Source organism: Mytilus edulis, chromosome 8 (genome assembly GCF_963676685.1).
Source record: "Mytilus edulis chromosome 8, xbMytEdul2.2, whole genome shotgun sequence".
NCBI classification, from domain to species: Eukaryota; Metazoa; Mollusca; class Bivalvia; order Mytilida; family Mytilidae; genus Mytilus; species Mytilus edulis.
Window position 1 is genome coordinate 83,492,675 of NC_092351.1, and position 24,893 is coordinate 83,517,567.

The 24,893-nt window shown below is 32.1% G+C and overlaps 1 protein-coding gene across 1 annotated transcript; it reads right to left on the minus strand.

The window, feature by feature from the left end:
• Positions 1–19,513: 19,513 nt before the first annotated feature.
• LOC139486456 (uncharacterized) lies at positions 19,514–24,113 on the minus strand. The gene is made up of 6 exons (XM_071271340.1): positions 23,894–24,113; positions 22,338–22,425; positions 21,798–21,937; positions 20,757–20,804; positions 20,005–20,025; positions 19,514–19,754 (listed from the first exon to the last, which is right to left on the minus strand). The coding sequence occupies exons 1-6, from the start codon at positions 23,964–23,966 to the stop codon at positions 19,663–19,665; spliced, it is 462 nt and encodes a 153-aa protein (XP_071127441.1). The 5' UTR covers positions 23,967–24,113; the 3' UTR covers positions 19,514–19,662.
• Between the last annotated feature and the right edge of the window lie 780 nt (positions 24,114–24,893).

The window sequence follows — 24,893 nt, forward strand, 5'->3', positions numbered from 1 at the left end:
AAAGTAGAGTTAAAGGATATTGCTAACTTCTTATCTTTCTTCCTAAGAAGTTCCAGCATGAAGTCAGCCTCATAATAATAAAGAAACAAGTCGGCGAATAGAGGGGCACAGTTTGTTCCCATTGGAATGCCGACAGTCTGTTGAAAAACACGTCCTCCGAACGTTACAAATATGTTGTCAATCAAGAAATCAAGCATCTTGATAATATCAGTTTCAGATAATTTTTTGTTTGAATCAGAGTGATTCTTTACAAAGTAGATGTATATGTTTGTGTGTGTGTGTATAAAAAAGATGTGGTATGATTGCCAATGAGACAACTCTCCACAAGAGATCAAATGATACAGAAATTAACAAATATAGGTCACCGTATAGCCTTCAACAATGGGCAAAGCCCATACCGCATAGTCAGCTATAAAAGGCTCCGAAATGACAAATGTAAAACAATTCAAACGAGAAAACTAACGGCCTAATTTATGTACAAAAATGAACGAAAAACAAATATTTAAATAATCTACAATCGAAAACCACTGAATTACAGGCTCCTGACTTTGGACAGGCACAAACATACAGAATGTGGTGGGGTTTAACATGTTAGCAGGCGCCCAATCCCCCCTAACCTGTGACATTACAATAAAAGAACAAACTATAAAAATCAGTTGTACCATGAGAGACAAGAAAAGTTTTGAAATATGTCATCTGTCTTTGTATTGTCATGATAGTTTTAGAATGTTCCCTTTTCATTAACATTTAATGAAATATTCTTATTCTTATATAGCATGTATAGTGAATGCTTATAAATAAAGATAAACAACAACCTTTTTACAATTATTCTACTGGACTAAAATACCTGTTGTACTGAAAAACAATGAAAATAATATAACATTATTCTTATTCCAGAAATTTCGAACAAATAGTTATGTCAGATCACTGTATCACAATACTTGTATGTATAAAAGTAAAGTAAATTCATATCTGTATATCAGTTACAATATTTATACAGTGAAATCTGTAAACCAATCTCATTCAGGACTGAAGTTCAAAATGCATTGAATGTGAATAGCATTCGTTGCCATACCTAGATTCATAGATTGTTTTCTTTATGTCCAGTGGCACCTATTTCATGCATATTGAGGACTAAAAAGAATTTATATATACATTTATGTTGAAATTAATATGTGGCTTACTCACCGGTTACTTCGCGCTGCAAGATTTGGATTTGGATTAAGAATAAATAACATGGTAAATGTTCATTAGCGTATTAAGACATTTAAACAATTAGATATAACAACTCGCACAATAAGTATAACCATCTACTCAATTTACAAATATAAATATAAAATAATATCCAAGAAAAGATTGACAATTTACGCAATGATAGAATTTAAATTCAGTTATAACACCAAAGAAAAAGTTCACGACTATTTAAAGCTTTTAACAAAGTTAAAATTATTTAAGAAAGAAAAACAAGATTAACAGTTTAAATTGTTGAGCTATTATTTTTTATAAAATGTTGCTTAATTCTAAAACTAAAAAAGAATACTCATCTTTTCTTCTGTGTTTTAAATTCTATAGCTTTGGTCAAGCTCCGTGTAAGGTTTGAATCCAAATGACCAAACCACACGAGGTAAATTGCACGGACTAACATTTCGCGGGCTAAACTAATTAGCATATTAAAGTGACCAGTATAAAATGAATCGAACACACCGTCAATTTAAATCAATAATAGGCATACCAAGTTATATAATTACAATAACTGAATTTCATTATTATTGAATTAAATTCTAATAATGCTTATCAAAACAGATCAATGTAAAATACATATAGTATTAAGGAAAAACATTGCGTTCCTTGATACTTTAGATTTGTTTTCCACAAAACGTTGCATCAGAAATGTTATATGCTCTTGGATAAGATCAATTATTCCTCGATTTAACATTTATTCTTTATATTATCAATGTGTTTTCAGTTGCATTTCTGATTACACTTCAAATTCTGAAATACACTGGTTATCTTTCTGAATCTACAATTGTGTTTAGATTAACACAGGTACCATTTGATGTCTTGTTTGGTTCGTTTTTTTAACAATTTCCATGATATTTACTGTTAGCCTAAATAAACGCATGGAGAAGATATTATGTCAAATGAAGTACATGTAAATTAAAAAATGTTTATTGGGGTTAATTTAATGTATACAAATTTTACTTACATCTAGTTTTCTGTTCAAACTTTGACACGAGATGTGTGAATAGAAAACCAAATATAGTTGGATACCAAAGGTTTTCAAAAACAAGCGAAATACAACACCTTGATCTTAAATAGAGACAAAGAATATCAAAGTGACATTCAAACTCATCAGCCGAAAATAAACAGACAATGTAATGGCTAGAAAGTAAAAAAAAAAAAAGACAAAAGAAAAATTAATTAACCAAAGACGCAACAAAGACAATTAAAGACTGAGCAACACAAACCCTACTAAAAACTAAGGTTTATCATAACTAAAGGAAACAGTAGTATACTGCTGTTTAAAAGTCATAAGTCGATAAAGAGAAACAAATTCAAATAAACTAAAAGAAGGGAAACACATCACCAAAAAAATCAAACTGCAACAAAAACAAACACCAACATAGAAACGGTACGGATGAAACACAAAGTATAAAATGTCGTATGCTGCCTTAAGCTGGGATCACACATTCGCGATTTTTACTGCCGTCCATCACAGGACCATTCCCGATGAAAATATGTCAAAAGTCTGATCAAGATCCTGTGAATCGTGGATGGACATTCAAACTTTAATTAAAATTTGTTAAACAAATAATTTAATCACGACAACAATCAGATATTGTTCAGGAAGCGTCGATATTCAACCGTTTCCAAGCGAAATTTATCCAGATAATCCCTTTCTTAATCCGCTTCTAATCCAATTTGTATCTTTCGTCAGGTAAATTTTGACCGATTCTGTTACGACTGCGTCCCGATTCTACCGAATGTAATCCGACAGAGATCAGACAGTGACCAGACAGTGAACCGACGCTGACGGAAGTTATCCGTTCGAAAACTGTCGTCATAATCGGGATCAGCAGGTACTGTCAGAACGTAATCCTATCACGGTCCCCTCTATCGCATTGCAAACGGCTTTGTCTGGTCTCAGTCGTATTGTATTATGTAATTGTCGGGACTCTGACGTGGGTATTATTGACGAATTTCGTATTAATAACCTTCAGACAATGATAGGACATTCCAGATAATTGAGGATAGTAATCCGACTTTTACACTTTTCGTTTCGTATCGCTGTCTGATCTCATACGGGCGCAATAATCGGCAATGTGTGAACCCCGCATTATACAGTAATGCCTCCGTCCAAGTTATTCAGTAATTCTTAGCTAGTTACTTATAGAAACCAATTTTCAGTCGCGCAATATGACTTTAGGGATGTTCGCTTGTCATGTGTTTGAATTTTTGTCATATTTTTCGAATCCTTTAGTTTTATCCATTTGAATGCCTCAAACATGTTTGCCCATTGACTATGTTGACCTCCATTTGTCTTTTAAATCTTTTGAATGTATAATTATAATCCATCTGTAAAAGTCTTTTGAAAGGTTTGTTATTAAAATAGATTTTGAGAACTTAATCTTGTCAATGATATAAATTAGAAACATTTACATAAAAAAATCAATGGCTAATATCTCGAAAACAAGCACATTGACCTATACATCTTTATGCGTATTTGGTTCCTTTATTAATCCCCTATCAATATATGAAAAGCTTGTTATTTTGAAACTGAGTAGCGTACCTCCTTGATATTGAGGTGTGAAGGTAGATGTACATGGTACCTGTTGTACTGCAAGAGTCGCAGTGCCAATTTGCAAATAAGGACAAGAAAACTACCCTTGTCATTGAAGTTGGTAAAATGAACCTACCAACTGTACATGTTTGTCGTACACGAGGTAGGTAGGTTTGATTGTGACTCATAATATAAATATGCCATTCCCCGTTTTATATTCTAGTTATTCAAAGAAAAGAAACCTTCAAATTTTCTACAATAATGGCAGAATTGTTGGCTCAACAATAATTTGCATTTCACTTTTTTTTTCGTAATCGTTTCGAAATTTAACGAAACCCAATGACAGAACGAGAAACTTTGCCATCAAATAAAATATCAATAAAACTCTTTTTATTGTATTTGTATTGTAGTCTTTTCATGTAATGTTTTCATTTCAATGTTATATTTAACATTTTTGGTACAAGCGGGAGGTTTGGCTAGGCACAAAATCAGGTTCAAGCCACTATTTTTTTTTTAAATTGTCCTGTACCAAGTTAGAAAAATGGCACGTTGTTATCGTATTGTTTGTTTCTGTGAATGTTGCATTGTCGTTTTTGTTTATTTGTGTATTTCGTTGTCCTATTGTCCTGTAAGTTCTTCAATTTTTTTTGTATTGTAGTCCTGTCACGTGATGTTGTCATTTTAGTATTATATTTAACATTGCCATAAAAGCGGGAGGTTTGACTAGCCACAAACCCAGGTTCAACCCACCATTTTTGTCTTAAAATGTCCTGTACCAGATCAGGTTAATGGCCATTGTAATATTATTTTGTTTCTGTGTGTGACTGTGTGTTATATTTTAATTTGTGTTTCTGTTGTATCGTAGCTCTCCTCTTATATTTCATGTGTTTCCCTCAGTTTTAGTTTAAAACCCGGATTTTTTTTCTCTCAATCGATTTATGAATTTCAAATAGCGGTATTCTACTGTTGCCTTTATTTAGATACCATGTTGATAATTTGGATACAAGAAAAAAAATTCTGACATCACTGGCATCAAAACGGTTAGACTTGAAGGTCATTAAAAACAAAAATTAAAATAAATGTATCTTCAATCAAATGTTCAAAAAACATACGAACAAACTATAAACATCAGTTGAATAGGGCTTAACTCATCACCTCCATAGTGAACACACGAAAACAACTACCATGGCACATTCCGTTCTTCGCAGGTAATCGGGTATTTTTTTTCAACCCCCAAATAAATGCAAATACTGACAGCTAGTTCAAAGCCAAAATATGTAAAAAAAATAAAATAAACCAGGTCTGATTTGTTGTAATAGTGTAAACACGGAGATTCAAAGTATACGACTTTGTATATGACTAATACGGGACAATGGTGTTGATAAAAAACCAATGTCATTTCGTTTCCCACAATATTAATTTTCTAAATATTTAGCAAGGTCCGGGGCGAATCCGATACCGGTAGGATCTGTTACCTGTTAACTTTATAACACCAACCGGGGTATTTTGAGATTTGCTTGATATGCGGGTCAAAATCACACCTGAACTCCGTCGATATACAAAGATTGACACAATTTAATTCATTCATTGGCCAATACATATATCTAAAAGCAGTTTTCGGCTGTAGAACGAAAACCAGGACGAATACAAACGAAAATATTTTGAAAGCAAAGAAAACTTTGCACCTAGCTGTATATTTATCAAAAATAATGAGCAATGAGCATGACTTTATTAAATGACGATACCCATACTTAAAACCCAGACTGAGAATAAGGCAAAGTTACTTTAATTCAGTCGCTTGTGTTATAAAGATAAATGTATCGAAGACTAAAATATCCATCAGTACACATACAACATCCAATGGATATATGGTGAAATGATGTCATTAACAGACAAAAAATTTTGAACTTGTACGTACAATGTCAAATATATCGATAGATTGTAGAACCATGAATGTGCATATGTCCATTACAATACTATTTTGGATTAGTTTTAATTTACTGATACCAAAATCGTAATTTATACAAATAAAAACACAATTCAAGTCTATGAGTCTACCTGGATCGTATCTAATTTTTGGTCTGGGTTAACAACATATCCATAAACATGTGAAATTCCTCTTGAAATGAGCTGTATATGGTATTGGTTATAAGTATCATTACAGAAATGACAACTAATACATCTATATATTATGAATTAACATAATGACATAAGTATTCGTTTGAAATCTAGCCATTGTTCTGTTGATTAAAAACAAGTAGCAATAAAAAGATAATCATATAAAGAGTTGAAAGATATGGATTAATTACTGATGTGAATCTAAGCTTTTATAGTTAACTGGTCGAGTGCACGTAATATCAGCTGTCGATATGTTTATATAGTTTGATAAAGATACTAATGCATTCCAATATCGCATAGAACTTTCAATGTGTTTTATCTATACATTGTAGACGTCTTAAAATATTCACCTGATAAACCTTGAACATGTCACTATAAATTGATCGAGCGCATTCGTTTGATTATGACTATTATGAAAATTGTGAAAATAATGTATTCACACAGTTCAAAATGTCTGTAAAAGGCTATTTCATATTACAAGTGTGTATACCTTTTATATTATATTCGTTTGGAGAATTAGTCTTCTTTGGAGTTATCTTAAACATATCAACTTCGATCAAATCATTTGGATGGATTTTCGGTACGATAACTGTACTCAATTTTCACAAGAGACATCCGATTTTTGGACACCAAACTATTGCGTACATAATCATGGCATTTCTTAACATGTTTGTCGTAAGATGGTTAGCATGTATCTTAAATCAGAGAAGTGTACTTAATATATTTGTAAATAATGTAGTTTATGTATTATGGATTGAGTTTTGGAATTGTTTCGATAACTCCTTGAGAAATGTTATTGTTGACTTTAGACGAAAGAGGATTAAAATATACCAAATGTTTCTTCAAACGTTTGTTTGGCTTAGTATATTTTCGTTTTTAGGATATTGTAGTTGTGATATTCCAAATCCGCTTAAACATTCAACATTCAGGAGTTTACTTTTTCGTTATGTTAATGTGCAATATGTCGATATACCTAGGCAAAACTTCATTGTTGATTTTAACAAAACAAAGACTTACGATGAGAGGTTAAATATTCGATATGACAATGATAGGATTCAAAGCTTATTTAAAAAAAGCGGGAAATTAGCAGTATGTAAACGATTGTTTAAACGATACATTGGCGAAGATGTGAAAATTGAATGCAAATTGCCTAAAGAATTTGATAAAGTTATAAATTATAAAAAAAAATGGACACACAATGGCAAAGAACTGGTAAATTCTCACAAAATGAAAATATTTTCGCATCACGGACTTTACATCATTGAAACTCTAAGCATATTTTTAATCGACAAAGACGACTTTGGCCAGTACCAGCTTTGGGTCTCTGGTATTCTCTCTGACAACAAAAGAAGAGAATACAACAAAATTAATAACATGGTAGCATTAATGCGTTTGTCTCAAATAGCCGATGACTCAAGTTATATCAACGTTCCTGTTGGAAATGGATTATTGTTATTTGCCCACATCAATTATTTTTTTGAAACCGAGGTATTAAATTTGGAGTATAAAATCGATAGCACACTCATAGGAGCAACATCGTTGGATAAAAATTCTGAAAGACTGTTTAGTGGATGCAGTATATTTTCCTTTTTGTTTTTACAAACAGCAATATCACTTTTAAAGCGCAATTACGATATTAACAAGCCTCTTTTAGTAAAGGAGTCAAATAAAGTAATAAGCGTCAGTGCTGTTTTTTGCACTACTGAACTATCTCTTGGTAAACATTCAATTTATGTTACAAGGGAATTTTATAACGAATCAACAAAAACGAAACAAATTGTCACAACGCAATTACGACCCACTTTCATTGTCATACCAATTGAATCATATAATATTTATAACAAAAGCTACGAAAAATACAATGATAAGCGTTTTGAAGACGTTGACAAGTCCGATATTCTAGATGAGGCTAAAATGTTGTTATTCAGACAAATGTTAGAAATTATAATGTTGATCGTGATTGTATTTACCCTTTTAATATTTTGTAAATATTCAATTCGTCAATTTAATAAGCACGTAATATCAAAAATTAGTATGTACATTTTCTATCTAGCAGGCTTCGAAGTAGAAAGTTCAGGCGAGTATTATCTCGGAAATATCGTCAATGAAAACACCTACAGGTATTGTTTATATGGATATGATGTTTTGATATTATCAACCGAAGACGACAACAAGTTCATTACTGAAAATTCCATTATCGCTTGTCTTGAAGACAGGGACTACACAGTATGCTTTCCAGAACGTGATTTTGATGCTGGAAATTCTATAATTCAGCTTTTTTCAAAAGCTATTCGAAACAGCAACACCATAATAGTAGTTTGTTCTAAAGGCTTTTTGGAAGACGATTTTATGAATACTATAGTTTTTGGTGATTTTATAATGTCAGAATCTGACGACAAAATTGATAACAAAAATATTCTTCTTATAAAAAAAGATGAGTGTAATATTTCAACAGTATTAAAGAGAAAATATGATTTCTTAGATACTGCAGAAATATTCTCAAGAAACAGTTGCATCAGAGAGCAAGTATGTGCTTGGGTGGAAACTAGAATTTACCGACATAAATATAGTACAAAGCATTGGATTCTGACTATATTTATTATATTCATACTGTGTATAATAATGATGAATTCGATAGCATGTTTATTTCTAAAAAACATTGCATATCTCTCTGAATCGCCACTGCTTTTAGCCTTAATATCATACGAGTTCTATTCTGACTGCTTTGGTATTTGTTTTTCAACATCCACCATTATATGGCATTTACGGCAAATAAGATCGATACATGATGAATTCGAAAGGCAACGAAATAGACTAAAAATGTTGTCACTGAAGCAATCACATTGTAATAAAAATTACTGAAAATTATCAATATACTTTTTAATAGAACTCGTTTAACGTTTTTATCGTTTAAAAATAGAATATGAATGTACTGCATTTAACTAAAAGTATACTTGTAATTATAGGTAGTATGATAGTCGTTAAAAATTAAAGATATTTTATTTGCTTTGTAACGTCTTCATTTATTAGTACACATGTGTGTATAATACTATTTTGAATACTAGTTGTTCAATCAAACGGACATTCATATTGCAAGTAGGTTGTTCTAAGTTTTGATTGACATCTTTCTTGTACATGTGGTAATCTCTCAAGTTGATAAGCTGAGTAGTGATTGTATGAAATTATAATTTGGTCTTTCCACTTTTCTGTGGAAAGACCTATTGTACTTCTTCTGATAATTTCTGTTTATGAATATGTCGCTTAGATATTTGGTATATGATATTGAACAGTTTATGCGTCTTTGAAATTTACCCTGCGTAACCAAACAATTTTCTTTGTAGGAGTACAATACCTTCCTTGTGCTCGCATCTCCTCCGTAACCGTAAAAGAAAACGACACATTTATTTTATAAAATTGCTTGTTATATCCTTTGCATGATTTGTTCTATTTTGACCGAAGTGATATGAACACTCCATATGAGAGTTATTTCCCCTTATGCATTTGATATAAGTGATATGAATATCTATCTTGTAAACCATAAGTGATAGAGACTTAGGATCTTTTTATTTGAAATCATTGGCCCACAAAAAAGAACACTAGGTCACGGTCAAAGTTCAAGGTCATATTCTTAATTTCGAATTCGGCTTATTTTCACTTTTTTCCCAAAACAATATTAGATATCGACAAATTATTTTTACTAAATTAATAGTTGCGACAGGTCCTTACACGTATATTTTGATTGCAAGGGTACGTTGACCGTAAAAGGGAGCTTTATCCCCTCTTGTATTTAAAAATACGCGTATGGTGATATAACTCATTGACCAAATATAATTGAGACCTATGGTGTTTTAACTTGAATTCCTTGATTGATGACCTTGAAATAGATCTCAAGGTCATAGCTTAATTTGACGTCCTAGATTTTGACATTTGCTTCTACCTCATATGAAAACATGATAAAGCCATGAGACTTTTTGCAATACGTTCAAACCATTTAAATTTGAAATAGGCAACCGAAATTGACCTTGTGTAAACCGGAAATAGCTCTTTTTTGTACTTTATTAATATAACAGTATATAGAACCCGATTGTTTTGGTATAAGTGTCAAGTAAATATTCAAATAGTATCGGGAGTAACATTTTTCAAACCGGAAGTAACAAATTATCTTCCTCATTAAAAAAGTATCGTATAGAAACCATATATTTTTGGAATCAGCATACAATAATCTTTCATTTTACGATTAAAATGACATTTTAAACCTAATTTTACTACTTTCATATTAAAATACAGGGTTTTTGTTGGAAAGACCTTCTGAACAATTAGTTTTTAATTTTTATTGAACATCTACGTCAGTTAGAAATCTAGTATTGATTTTAGATCTTCAATATTCTCCGATAAATTAGTTTCTACAATTTAAATGTATTGGCGATACAGAAATTGATATTACATTATAAAACTACACGTTCGCTGTTGACTAATTCATGTTTCACTATAAACACTCACGCTCCTTTTTGAATAGGATCCATTTTTTGTCCAACTGCCAACATGCATGCATTGGACAACCATTAAAAAACAACAAATATGTATTACGTAAACATTCGCTTCTCAAGTTCTTGATTTGTTACCATTGTCATTATATATGTCAGTTATACTTACTTTGTTGTGTCATGATTTAAATGTATAAAATGTAAAACGTGTTATATATTATCTATGGACATTATCTAAATCTGTCGAAGATTTTCAAATATCTTGGTTAGCTTATGAGTTGTGGCTGTTGATTCCACAAACATCGGAAAATAACATTTTATTCAGACGGGAATAAATGAACAAATTGAAACTTAATACTAAAAATACTTAATACTTGCATTTGATACTATACTAAACTGTACATTCTCCTGTACAGTCATTACTTTGATATTTGAGGTGAACATTTTGTATACCAAAATTTTAACATTCTGAATCATCGAGTTATATATTATACCAATCTTAAACAATAAAATTGAGAATGGAAATGGGGAATGTGTCAAAGAGACAACAACCCGACCAAATGAAAAACAACAGCAGAGGGTCACCAACAGGTCTTCAATGTAGCGAGAAATTCCCGCACCCGGAGGTGTCCTTCAGCTGGCCCCTAAACAAATATATACTAGTCCAGTGATAATGAACGCCATACTAATTTCCAAATTGTACACAAGAAACTAAAATTAAAATAATACAAGACTAAAAAAGGCCAGAGGCTCCTGACTTGGGACAGGCGCAAAAATGCGGCGGGGTTAAACATGTTTGTGAGATCTCAACCCTCCCCCTATACCTCTAACCAATGTAGATAAGTAAACGTATAACAATACGCACATTAAAATTCAGTTCAAGAGAAGTCCGAGTCTGATGTCAGAAGATGTAACCAAAGAAAATAAACAAAATGACAATAATACATAAATAACAACAGACTACTAGCAGTTAACTGACATGCCAGCTCCAGACTTTAATTAAACTGACTGAAAGATTATGATTTCATCATATGAACATCAGGCACAATCCTTCCCGTTAGGGGTTTAGTATCATACCATCATAACATATATGAGAAGAACATAACCCGTGTCATGCCAACAACTGTTTTTAGAATAAATGTGTTTAGTTCCGATGCAAAGACCTTATCAGTGACTCAATATTAACGCCAACATATGCAATCTTTAATGACTTGACAACAGTATCGTAATTATATCCCTTCTTAATAAGTCTATTCAAGGTTTTGTAAGTTTCTGAGGTGAATACTGACACCTTTGTGCTTTATAAAGAATATTACCATAAAAAATTGGATGTGAAATACCTGAACGTATTAGAAGTCTGCATGTTGAGCTATATTTACGAATGATGTCTTTATACCGATGATAAAATTTAGTAAATGTTTTGACTAGTTTTTGATATCGAAAACCCTGGTGTAATAATATTTCAGTAATACATAAATTTCTCTCATTAAAATCTAAAACATTGTTACATACACGAGCGAATCGTACAAGTTGAGATATATAAACACCGTAAGATGGTGACAAGGGAACGTCACCATCTAAAAACGGATAATTAACGATAGGAAATGAAAAATCATCCCTTTTATCATAAATTTTAGTATTCAGCTTTCCATTAGTGATATAGATATCAAGATCGAGAAAAGGGCTGTGGTCATTGTTAGTATTAGCTTTATTTAAAGTAAGTTCAACAGGATAAATTTCATTAATATACATACTGAAGTCGTCATTATTGAGAGCCAAAATATCATCCAAATATCTAAAAGTATTATTAAATTTGTTTATCAGATGTTGTTTCGATGGGTCTTTGCTTATTTTTGTCATAAATTGTAACTCATAACAATACAAAACCAGGTCCGCAATAAGTGGTGCACAGTTAGTCCCCATTGGAATTCCGATAATCTGACGATATACGGAATCCCCAAAGCGAACAAAAATGTTATCTAGTAAAAATTCAAGGGCATATATAGTATCAAAGCATGTCCAATTAACATAGTTTTTTTGTTTATTGCTACTAAAAAATGACCTAAAAGAGTTTGAACATATATATTCACATTCTGATTTTTTGAAAGCCCATTTAATTAGGTGTGTGAATTTTTTCTTAATGAGAATGTGAGGCAATGTGGTATACAGGGTAGAAAAATCAAAACTTTGAACAGATTCAAAATCACCAATATAAGCATGCAATTTATCAAGTACTTCCAACGAGTTCTTGACACTCCAAAAGTAATTTATTCCACTATTTTCGAAGGCCTTATTTGAACAATTTATTATCAGGTTTTTAATTGTACCAAGTGTGCTGGTAAGAAGAATAGACAATTTAGTAGTTGAACAATGGCTTGAAGACGAAATAAATCTATATTTGTAAGGGGTTTTGTGTAGCTTCGGAAGCCAATACATAGTTGGGACTTTCATTGTATTTGGCTCTGCTTGTAAAGCGGTGGCTTAAAGTTTATGTTTGTTACAGATTTCGTTTTCTGAAAATGGAGTCAGTTGGAATGTTGGTGAATTGGTGATTTCCTTTTTCAGAACCTCAATGTAAAATTTACGTCAAACAATAATAATATTATTAGCAGCTTTATCTGCCGGGACTAAAACAAATTCCTTGGCTAGTTCTTTTAGTTTATGTTTGATACGAGAAATAGGTTTATTGTGGTTATTGTTTATAGTAAAATGTTCTTTAAAATGTTGAATACGTATATCAACTATCTTCATTACTGAATTAAAAAAAGAGTCCAAAGATTTTTTGTCAGCTTTTTCCCGTTTTATCCATTTCATACAGTAAGTATGGAGTGAGTCGTGGATGATATTACGACACTCATTCCAATTAATAATTGACGGGGGACGATATTTAGGTCCTTTACTGAGGAATGATTTTAACTCTCGGTCTTGAACGATGTTAAGATCTCCTGTTATAACATGGGAAATGGGTCCATAAATATATTCGGAATTACTGCAATTACATGAAGTAGGTGTATTTTCACTGATATTAACATCTTTACACAATTGACTATAATTAAACACAAATTTCCGGGTAGATTTCTTGTAAATATAACAAATAAGAGGTAGCTCAGTATTGTCAAAATATCCAGGAATTTGTTCTTTAACAGAATGGTCGTTAAATATACCGGCAATATTTACAAAATCAAAGCCTTTATTGACACTTAATTTTAATAAAATGTTTTTTATGATCTTCAGGGCGATCGATTTTGGGAAATAATTTAGAATAACAATATGCCATAATAATTTGAACAATTTCATACTTTGGACTGCTATATGAAATTGTGTTGCAATCCTCCAAAATTTTATTTAACTTATTAACCGGTAACGAACAGAGTTTTGTTAACAGATAATGTCTGCCGTTGTTTTTTGAAATAGAAATTAGGTCCGAAATATTGGTATGATTGGCCCGAAATTTTCTTTGATTGCGATTTGTTCTGCGACCGTGAGAACGTTTTTTACGAACAGTTTTAGAAACTATATCCAAAATGTTAACGGAATTGGTTCTAGATATATTACCAATTCCCATGATATTATCATTTAGACCGAGAGGGTAAACTGTCTGTAATTTTTTAATCCAATTTAATTCAATTATTTTCCGTGATCGTACAAACTTTGAATGCGATTCACCAGGCTGCTTATTTACTACTTCTAAAGGTTGAACTGCTAAATATTTAAAAGGATGGTTGTGCTTCTTAAGGTGTTGGTAAATGATACTTTTGAATTTATTGGGTCTTTTAAAACGATACAGATGTTCTTGAGTGCGTTTAGATAAATATCGTCCAGTTTCTCCTACGTACTGAATACCACACAAGCATACAATATTATGTGTTTTTTTCTTAAAAATCAAGGCTTAGATCATGTAATATGCTTTTATATTAATAATGATAACACGGCATAGCTCTTTCCGGCTGATTTTCATTAGACTTTCTTGGTTTGTAGTCTTTATAGTTTACAAAGCGTCCAGGCTTATAATTTAAGACGCCAGACACGCGTTTCGTCCACATAACACTCATCCGTGACGTTCATATTTAATAGTTATAAAGCCACACAAGTAAAAAGTGGAAGACCATTGAGGGCCCAAAATTTCAAAAAGGCTGTGCCAAATACAGCTAAGGTAATCTATGCATGCCTGGGTTGATAAAATCCTTAGTATTTCATGAAATTTATACTTTTGTAAACAGGCAATTTATTACAAAAATACCAAATAATTAATATTCATGTCAACACCGAAGTGCTGACTACATTGCTTGTATCGAACGAAACACCTACCAGCAGTGACATTGACCTAGTGGTGTAAATAGTTATCAAAGGTACCAGGGTTATAATTTGATAGGCCTGACGCGCATTTCGTGTTCATGAGACTCGTCAGTGACGCTGAAATCAAAATAGTTTTAAAGCCAAACAAGTACAGAGTTGAAGAGCATTGAGGACCCAAAATTCCGAAAGGTTGGCCAAATACGGCGTAGGTAATATATGCCTTTAAATATTGTTCAGGTAAAGCATTGAAGGCGCGGGTTTAGCACTTCAAAAAATATACAACCATGTATACTCCAACCCCACCCACCACAATCACAACCACCACCACGACGAAATACACACACATTATGTGTGTACCTATCCCATGCATTTGCCTGTAGTTCAGAGATTTTCAATGGTTGTTGTATATCAAATATGTGTTTATTGTAAATGTACATAATTCAAGCGGAATTTTGTTTATCATATTATAGCCTTCATGTATGATATGTGTCTTTTCCATCTTTTCCAAAACGTTTTCTGCATCTTTAAGTTCGATTGTTTGCCTTTTTGCTAAAATATAAATAGAACTGAATTAGGAAATAGGTACGTGTAACCAAGATATGACAAGAGCACAAGACATTCTTGCAAGGTAAGTGTAGATTATTTGGCCGGCGCGGGTACATTTTCTAAACAGATCGGTTGTTCCATTCTGTTTCGAAACAATGTGAACATATCCAACAAAACAGAACCCAACAGCATCAATAAGCTTAAGGTTCATTACCAGCGCAGAACATTCTCTCGTAGGACAACCTTAATCACCATGATTCCATTCTAGAACGTTTGATCTCTATCAAGTTAATGGTTAAAATTGTAAAAACCACAATATAACATACATCTTTTTGATATACATACCTATATGTATATTTTATTTCTGAAAATAGATAAAGGCAACAGTAGTATATCGCTGTTCGAAAGCCATTAATCGATTGAGAGAAAAGAAATTCGAGTTACAAACTAAAACCGAGAGAAACTATATCAACTATAAGTAGAAAACTACGGAACAACAGAAACACTGATGTGTAACAAAAACAAAACCAAACACCAACATACATAGAAACGGACTAGTTGAAAACAACTGCCTCATGCCAAGGCTTGGTACTGGATATTTTGAGAAGCAATGGAGGTTTGAATCTAGTTGTTTGGCTAGCAAAACGATTGATTTTGCATTGGGGAAGAAACAATCTGGATGCTGCCAAGTTTCAACCAAATGTACTTTAATGCATACAGATAAATACATATGTAAGGTCTGTACTTAATTAAGAGGTAAACTGCAGTGTGTTATGACATTGCAATGTAAATCCTTAAATATTAATCGTGGTGTTAACAATTGGGTTTAGTTAAAAAAAAATGGGTTTTATTGTTCAACTACCAACGAGATATATACAAAATAAAATATGATTTGTTTTGTTCAATGAAAGTGAGATAATGAAATAATATATCGCTTGTAGCAGCCAGTATGGTTCAATTTTGTCAAAATAAGCAATAAAACATTTATGATGAAGTGCTCACTTGCTAGTTAACAATTCGACCTCATTGGATACGTACTCATGTGAACTTTAATTTAACCCATTAGCTAGATATTGATACCACATGCATTGTCCGTGTTCAATTAATTAATGGAAAATAATGTCAACCTTGAAATTGATTCAACGGTAAATCATTTAATTGACTGATTCAATCCACAAAAACATATATCTTATACAGGTAAAATCAACGAATAAAATATGTTTAAATATATACTATGTAATTAAACATACTTAAAAAAATTGAAATTCACGAGTCTGGTATATATTTTATATCTACATTTATGTGTATATCCCTTATAAAACAATTGTAGGTAATCCTAGGTCAACTCGACAGTAAATTAGTTGGCGTCTAGACTGAAATATAAACGAAACGAAGCTTCATATTTTCGAGCCCATGTCCGTTATATTGGTTATTTTAGACTCAATATTAGTTTGATAAATGTTTTACATTGTTATAAATCAAATATGAGAATTTGAGTCAAATCGATGAACAAGAATTTGACAGCTAGTGCCCCTTTAAAGATCACCACGTGAAAAATCTAAAACAATTTAAATGAGAATACTAAGAGCCTGGTGTGTGTCTAAAAACGATAAAAAAAAAGCAACAACAAAAAACGGTTTATCGCACAAAACTACAACCACTGGTTTACAGGCTCCTGTATTCGAAAAAATGTAATATGATTAAAATCTTGTTTCTGGAAGGCCAACCTGTGAAAATCTCCTAACCTGTGAGAGTGGTCTACCAGCCCAACATAAGCACACATCAACAAAAATCAATTATAAAGGGCTTGTCAAATCATCAAATCGATTAAAAGCACACGAACAGACAGATGACACAAATTTAAAGACAGATGTTGAACCTGTATGAGATTACTGATAGTTACCGACAAAGATGTAATGGTTTAATTTTACAATTTGCGATTTGGATTTAGAGTTGTCTTATTGACACTCTTACCACATCTTCTTATACATATCAAATCCAAATCAGCTAATTGTAGTAATGGAAAGCTCGCTCAAAGCCAAGATAAATTAATAAAAACGTTGCCCATCAATATTATCAATGTACTTAACATGATATGTCCGATGATCTTTAATTTCTGTATTCGCTTCTCACCCAGAGAACGAAAATAAACGATGCATAAATAAGATCAAAACCTACATGTCGAAACCAGACCTTCAAAAAAGAGCTAAATACATTTTAGATCAAATCTTCTTTTGCGATAGGAATTCATGTTTCTAAATGATAAGGATTTCAATCAATAATAACGCAATGAGTACTGATATGAACTAGATATGGATTAGAACTTCAATAACAGAATGAACGAACAATTGCTAAAACAATAAGATACTTTTGGATACTTGGCGCGTCCAATGCGCATTTGTGGATTAACCTCACAAATCAAACGCAAAACATAAAGCTAAATCTAAAAATTAAAGCATGCCGGACAGTACCAAAACACTGAATAATGAGATGATGATGTCAGCTGGAATAAACAGTCGACCTAAAGAGATAGTGTTACAGGGCTTAACATGAACGGTCAAATATTTAACAAACTTATAATGTATAAATACATATATAAAATTATCATCGCTATTTGAAGCTTATATTGGTATTATAGATCTTGTCCAAAATCAAATTCTCCATTAATTAAAAAAGGTTAACAAGGTCATTATTGAACAAAACTTACATGGCCATTTTAAACTAGAGGCTCTAAAGAGCCTGTGTCGCTCACCTTAGTCTATGTGAATATGAAACAAAGGAAGCAGATGGATTCATGACAAAATTGTGTTTTGGTGATGGTGATGTGTGTGTACATCTTACTTAACTGAACATTCTTGCTGCTTACAATTATCTCTATCTATAATGAACTTGGCCCAGTAGTTGCAGTGGAAAATGTTAGTAAAAATTTACAAATTTTATGAAAATTGTTAAAAATTGACTATAAAGGACAATAACTCCTTAGGGGGTCAATTAACCATTTCAGTCAAGTTGACTTATTTGTATATCTTACTTTGCTGTACATTATTGCTGTTTACAGTTTATCTCTATCTATAATAATATTCAAGATTATAACCCAAAACAGTAGTGTTTCCTTAAAATGGCCAATTTAGGGGCAGCAACCCAACAACGGGTTGTCCGATTCATCTGAAAATTTCAGGGCAGATAGATCTTGACCTGATAAACAATATTACCCTGTCAGATTTGCTCTTAATGCTTTGTTTTTTTAGAAATAAGCCAAAAACTGCATTTTACCCCTATGTTATATTTTTAGACGTGTCGGCCATCTCGGTTAGTTGGTCGTGTCACCGGACACAATTTTTAAACTAGATACTCCAATGATGATTGTGGCTAAGTTTGGTTTAATTTGGTCGAGTAGTTTCAGAGAAGAAGATTTTTGTAAAAGATTACTAAGATTTACGAAACATGGGTTAAAAATTGACTATAAAGGGCAATAACTCCTAAAGGGGTCAAATGACCTTTTCAGTCATGTTGACTTATTTGTAAATCTTACTTTTCTGAACATTATTGCTGTTTACAGTTTATCTCTATCTATAATAATGTTTAAGATAATAACCAAAAACAGCAAAATTTCCATAAAATTACCAATTCAGGGACAGCAACCCAACAACGGGATGTCCGATTCATCTGAAAATTTCAGGGCAGATAGATCTTGACCTGATAAACAATTTTGACCCCTGTCAGATTTGCTCTAAATGCTTTGGTTTTTTAGTAATAAGCCAAAAACTGCATTTTACCCCATATGTTCTATTTTTAGACGTGGCGGCCATCTTGGTTGGTTGGCCAGGTCACCGGATACATTTTTTAAACTAAATACCCCAATGATGATTGTGGCCAAGTTTGGTTTAATTTGGCCCAGTAGTTTCAGAGGAGAAGATTTTTGTAAAAGTTAACGACGCAGGACGACGACGGACGCAGGACGACGACAGACGCAGGACGACGACGGACGACGGACGCAAAGTGATGGGAAAAGCTCACTTGGCCCTTCGGGCCAGGTGAGCTAAAAAGACAGCTCAACATTCCATTTCATTTATCAGTACCAGCAGGCATGTGAAGACACATTGTTATCAATTCGTTTGATGTGTTTGAGCTTTTTATTTTGACATCTTAAAATTTTCCTCGGAGTTCAGTATTTTTGTGATTTATTTTGTATGCTTATTTAAATCCAATTTTTTTATCTATCAGGTAATCTTTTTAAAATACCTTTTTAGACTTAGATAACATCTATTTGTTTTTATAATAACACTCGTTAGATTTTTTTTAATTTATTGGTAAAAATATAAATGTAAGGCATGAAATATAATATTCGATAATGAATTCGATGTTTATCATGAAGGTACAAAATGTAGAAGGAAAGTAAAATGTTCTGTCTAAGCTAAAGCGAATTGTTCGGAATGATCATGTTGCTTTTTTCGCGTCTTTGCCTTCTTTTTTCTCTTCCACGTTGTCTAATGATATCTTAACTTCTTCTATTTTCTTTTTTTCTGCATCTGAAAAACAATGTACGGCATATGAGATAAATTTCGAAAGTAAGAAATAATGATGGTATTGCTGTACTAAAACAAATTCATTTCTTAATAGTTGGTAGCACCATGATATATCAAAAAGACCGGTATTGGCTGAAAAATGAATGTATAATTGCAGTATATAGTACCGGTGGAATAATTTTTTATCTACTTTCATAAAAAAATATTTCCCTTAATATAAAAGAATGTAAATGTAAATTGAACGGTTACTCACCTGTTTTCTTGTGTCTTAAAACTGAAAAAAATCAAGACAAATTCAATGTTTGGTAAATCAACGATCCGATACTTGTCTAATGCTACATTTTTTTTAATAACGAATCCTGCAGCAGACGATTTTTCTAATGACACAATGCACTCAATTGATAATGTCTGTTGGTATATTTGTCTAGTAAATTATTTGTTTGCTGCATACACGTGTATGTGTGTGTACCTTGGATAGCCTTATGATGATAAATTGTGGATTAACGTAGAAGTATACTGTAACAATTTAATATTTAAAATCCCTTTTGTTATTTGATATCCAATGTAATAATAAATATAAACGGTCATTATATTTATGACTTATTTCATGAACACGTTAAACATGTAAAATGTTGTAAAACAAAAAAAAATGAACAAAATAACTGCTCTAACCTCACAAAACGGTTGAAATAATTGATTGGCGATTGCTCTACGTCGCACATACATTGTATATGATATTTACTTAAAAAGAGCTTTAAAATACCTGGTAATATTTTTTTATGACGTACATTGTAAAAAGAAGAAGACAAATATCCAGAGCAAACTAGTAGTTACATTTATAATAGCATTGATATAGTATTATTTGATTGAAGTCTATAATAAAGCGTTAGCGAACTTGTTCTATTAAACAAGATTTACAACATTTAATCAAGAAAAGACGCCAAAAAAAGTAAGTTGTTGATGTCACACAAGCTTTTAAGGGAAGCTTTTACTTGTTGTACTTACATATTGGTGGTATTGGCGTAGGTTTCATAACAGTTCCACTAGTTGGATCTGAAAAATAGTATATAGACATTTACTGAATGTGCGTGTGTTGTTTTTCTAGATTTTCTGTTTTTGCTGAACACGTGCATATGAATTTAGAAAGTCCTTAGATTATGATTATCGTAGCTTTTGTAGTTTCATTAAAACATTATGATATATTCCAACAAAAACATAACAAGTTCTAATTTGCATTTTAAAAATAAATCCTCGTTTTCTGAAAATTTAAAAATCGTTTTAAAATATTTTAAGTGCAAGTAGCATTTTAAATTGGCTACACGATCAATATAGTTTAAACAAAAAATAACTGCACGCACTCAGAAGTGATCATAGTCTAGTTTTCACTCATAATTGTCACTAAATAGAGTAAATATATGATTATACAGGTTTTATGTTCTACACGATGTGTGATTTTGATATGATTTACAAATGTATTTCCAACTGATCGGATGAAGCTTACATGGACAGTCTATTCGAAGATGTGTGTGATAAGGATGATTGTGGTTTATAATTAAAATTAGAATTACTGATTTCTAGTCACCTTTCAATGTCACCACACATATATACAAAAAAACTGAGTGTACGATATGGGCTGATAAAAAAGTTTAAGATTTATAGCATTAATATATGCAAAAGAAGGGTATTTTAAAGTATCGGCCATTATGTTCTGTTTGAAATGTTCACATCTGATTGTGTGTTCTGTTTGAAATGTTCACATCTGATTGTGACATTTATTTTAAACGTGATTTATAACATATCCCCGTTCCCATCCGCCCCCCCCCCCCCCCCCCCCAAGAACTATTTACGAAATACAATATATATTCTATAGGAAATAGACTATGGATTTAAAAAATCAGTGATAACTTATTATCCCTTTACTGTAAACATTATGCCTGGCTTTCTTAGAATTGTGTCTTTTCATCGTTTTACCATTCATACAATATGAGAAATTAGATACTGCAAACAAAAAAATGTTATCGAAATATATTGATATATAATGCTTACCTCCAGTTTGTGCATAGCTATCTTTTGTTGCTGTTTTCTTCTTTCTTCTGTACCAGTACTGTACAAAACATATTGCAAATCCACTGCACAGTAGTATTAAACCAATGAGTCCAAATATCAAACCTAATGCTAATGATACCCTGAAAGAGAGAGAAAGTAAGTGTTTGAATGAAGAATTTTTAAAAGGGGTATGTCCCCCTTTTTAATTGGAAAAAAATATCATTTAGTATAAATTCGTACAAAACAATTGCGTATTACCATAATAACGGATACTTTTTTTTCCACGAACCATTGATCCGCCCCAAACATTTTTCGGTGTGCAGCAGGAAAACCAATTGATTGAATGATTGTTTTATTATTGGTGTTGCCACTTTATGCACTCATTACAATATCTTGGTAGTCAATATTTTGTTGTCATAAATGATAGAATAGCAAAATCTTAACTTGGTAAATCATTGAGATATCATATCATTTCACTCTTACTTTAACCCCATAACAAGCTTAATTAAATATTAGAAATGCTATCCTTGTTATATATACTTGTTGACACAGCATCCGTTTCCACAACAGCCATGCTCACAGGACTGGGCGTAAGCATCGACTGGACAGTATGAGGCAGCATCAGCACCTAGAATGGAAATATATATCAAATAAGAAATAATTCAAAAACTACAGGCAAAATATATTTTACACTTTAGTGAATAAAGAGACAAGAACTCAAAATCTATCAAATATGTGAATCCATATACCTATTTGATAAAATTGAGGATGGAAATAGGGATTATGTCAAAAAGACAACAATTCGACTTAAGTGCAAATGAAAGCCGAAGGCTAACAGTTGTATTTCAACACAACGTGAAAATCCTTCACCTGGAGGTTGGTCTCCGCTGGTCCAAAATAAAAGTGAGTACTAGTTCAGTGAAAATGAACGTCAAACTTAACTAAAAAAATAATATAAATGAACTAATATTAAATTATGTAGTACATTTACAAATTAAAAAAAAATAGTATCTACGATATAAAAAATGACTGACACCTATTAACACTGAACTGATAACCCATATTCTATCAAATCTAAAGACGTATACTAAGACCATCATTACAGCCGATTTTGTTGATTGTGTAGGGAAAGTTAGAATCCTTGGTTAGCTTGCATGTTAGCTGAACCGTGAAGTCATTATTAGGTTAGGTAAACAACCCTCTTTAGTAGTCAAGTCGGAGTCCTTAATTCTTTATTTCCTTGATTTTTTGTAAATTATGTTATGTCTTTTGTTAGTGCACTAACGGATAAATAAAAGCAGAGGGTAAAGCTATCAAAGGATAGTTAATCCTAAACACATCCGATAAAAATGTATGTCAATCATGTACGAGAATGTATAGTTGAATAACCAACTGTTCACGATCTTCAAGTTTTAAGGATACCAGTTTAAAGTCGATGTGCTCTTAATGTTGACCCCCTTTTATCCATAGTGTTTATTGTACATGACGTGTACTGATCAGTTGTTCAGTATAACCAGTAACTACTAGTACCTTCATTCCATGATACACATGTACATGTATCAACAATCTATGAAAAAAGGGGACAGAAGGGGGGGGGGGGGGGTTAAGGGGTGTACCAGGTGGTCCTATGTGTATGGTCAATGCAAAATATGTCCCACTCTAATCATGGACTGTCTAGTTCGGGAAACCCCTTTTTCAAAATTCGGGATCAACATTCCGCGTCATGTGTGGAAAAGGGGGTGGTTGAAGTGGTACATGCAGTTCATTAATGAAAAAACGAAAGCTTCACATCTGAATCAGCAGTAAATGCTTTTCAATATACATGGCATGCTCTTTTCGGAATTGATGCAAAATTTGAAGTCTTGTATCTTGATTTTGGATGTTTGCCAATGCTATACTTAAGTACAAGAGTGTATTTAAATTCATAGTACACGTCATGTATCTATACGTGTGTGATCCGTGCATCTTTAGGATAATCGAAAAGGGACAATACATTGTTTGTTGGCGATTGAAGATGCCCTCCCCCTTTTTCTCTTGATATGTTGTTAAGGTAAACATATTTTCTATTTCCGACTTCCGGGTTCGTTATTACTTACCTGTTATAACAGAATATACAAATATAAGTCCTATCCCAATAATATTTGACAATAAATTTGAATAAAGTTCCATCTTCAAGTAAACAAGCTTAGAGTGAATTTGTCTACATTATATTTTTGCTAAAAATATGTCAAAAATAACTGTCATTTTAAATACATGCAATTATATAGATCGACCGTGTGTATACACCTTAACAATTCAAAAAAGTATATTTAAAGTGCATAACATTTTCCGATAATTGAACAAAGACACCATTCAATATCTTTATAGTTTAAATACCTCGTAGATATATTTACACATGTCCGCTTATCGTAAAAGAATGTGCAATACTCTTGTTTCAATTCTATTTTGAATTGTTAAAATTATTGAAATTATCTTTAAAAAACAATTATCCTGCTTACATTTATTGTCAAGGGAAGTAAAACATGTTGAATGGGAGGGGGGTGCAAAATATTGCAGAATTCTATGAATTATTTCGATGTCGTAATCAACCCCGGTGGATAGTGAGATCCTTTAGTTGAATAGTTGATATTCAACGTCCAGCGGCAAGTATTTCGTGCAAGATGATGTGTATTAAACTTATCCAACGAGATAAGATTCATTGAGTGTTATTTGCGTAATGTCCAGTGGCTAATATTTCACGCTTGTTCAAGACAAAAAGAACTAAACAAGCACATATAATAGAAATCGATTTGGTAAAAATAAAAATACTTAGTACATGAACGTGTATTAGGAGTGTTATTGTATATTTTTCTAAAAACAAGTTATACATTGAAATCACAGAGTAAAATTATAAACATTGAGTTTCAAAATTGTTTTTATCTTGTGTGTTTTTATGAACGTTGGCGAAATGTTTATCTGAACATATTTATTAGTTATCTCAAAGGAAAATAACTACAAAAAGAGATAGGTCGAGTAGAGAAAAAAAATCGGTTTCAAGCAACAAAAGATGAAAGTGCAGGTCCATAACGAGCAATCGAGCGAATCTTTTCTTATCAT

What these genes read in the sequence shown, in the direction of transcription:
- LOC139486456 (XM_071271340.1), bottom strand. Translation starts at nt 23,966, where the DNA reads ATGGAACTTTATTCAAATTTATTGTCAAATATTATTGGGATAGGACTT. An exon ending in TAGCTATGCACAAACTGGAG is followed by an intron (nt 20,805 to 21,797) that starts GTAAGCATTATA and finishes ACTATTTTTCAG; the next exon opens with ATCCAACTAGTGGAACTGTT. An exon ending in TACGCCAATACCACCAATAT is followed by an intron (nt 20,026 to 20,756) that starts GTAAGTACAACA and finishes GATTTTTTTCAG; the next exon opens with TTTTAAGACACAAGAAAACA.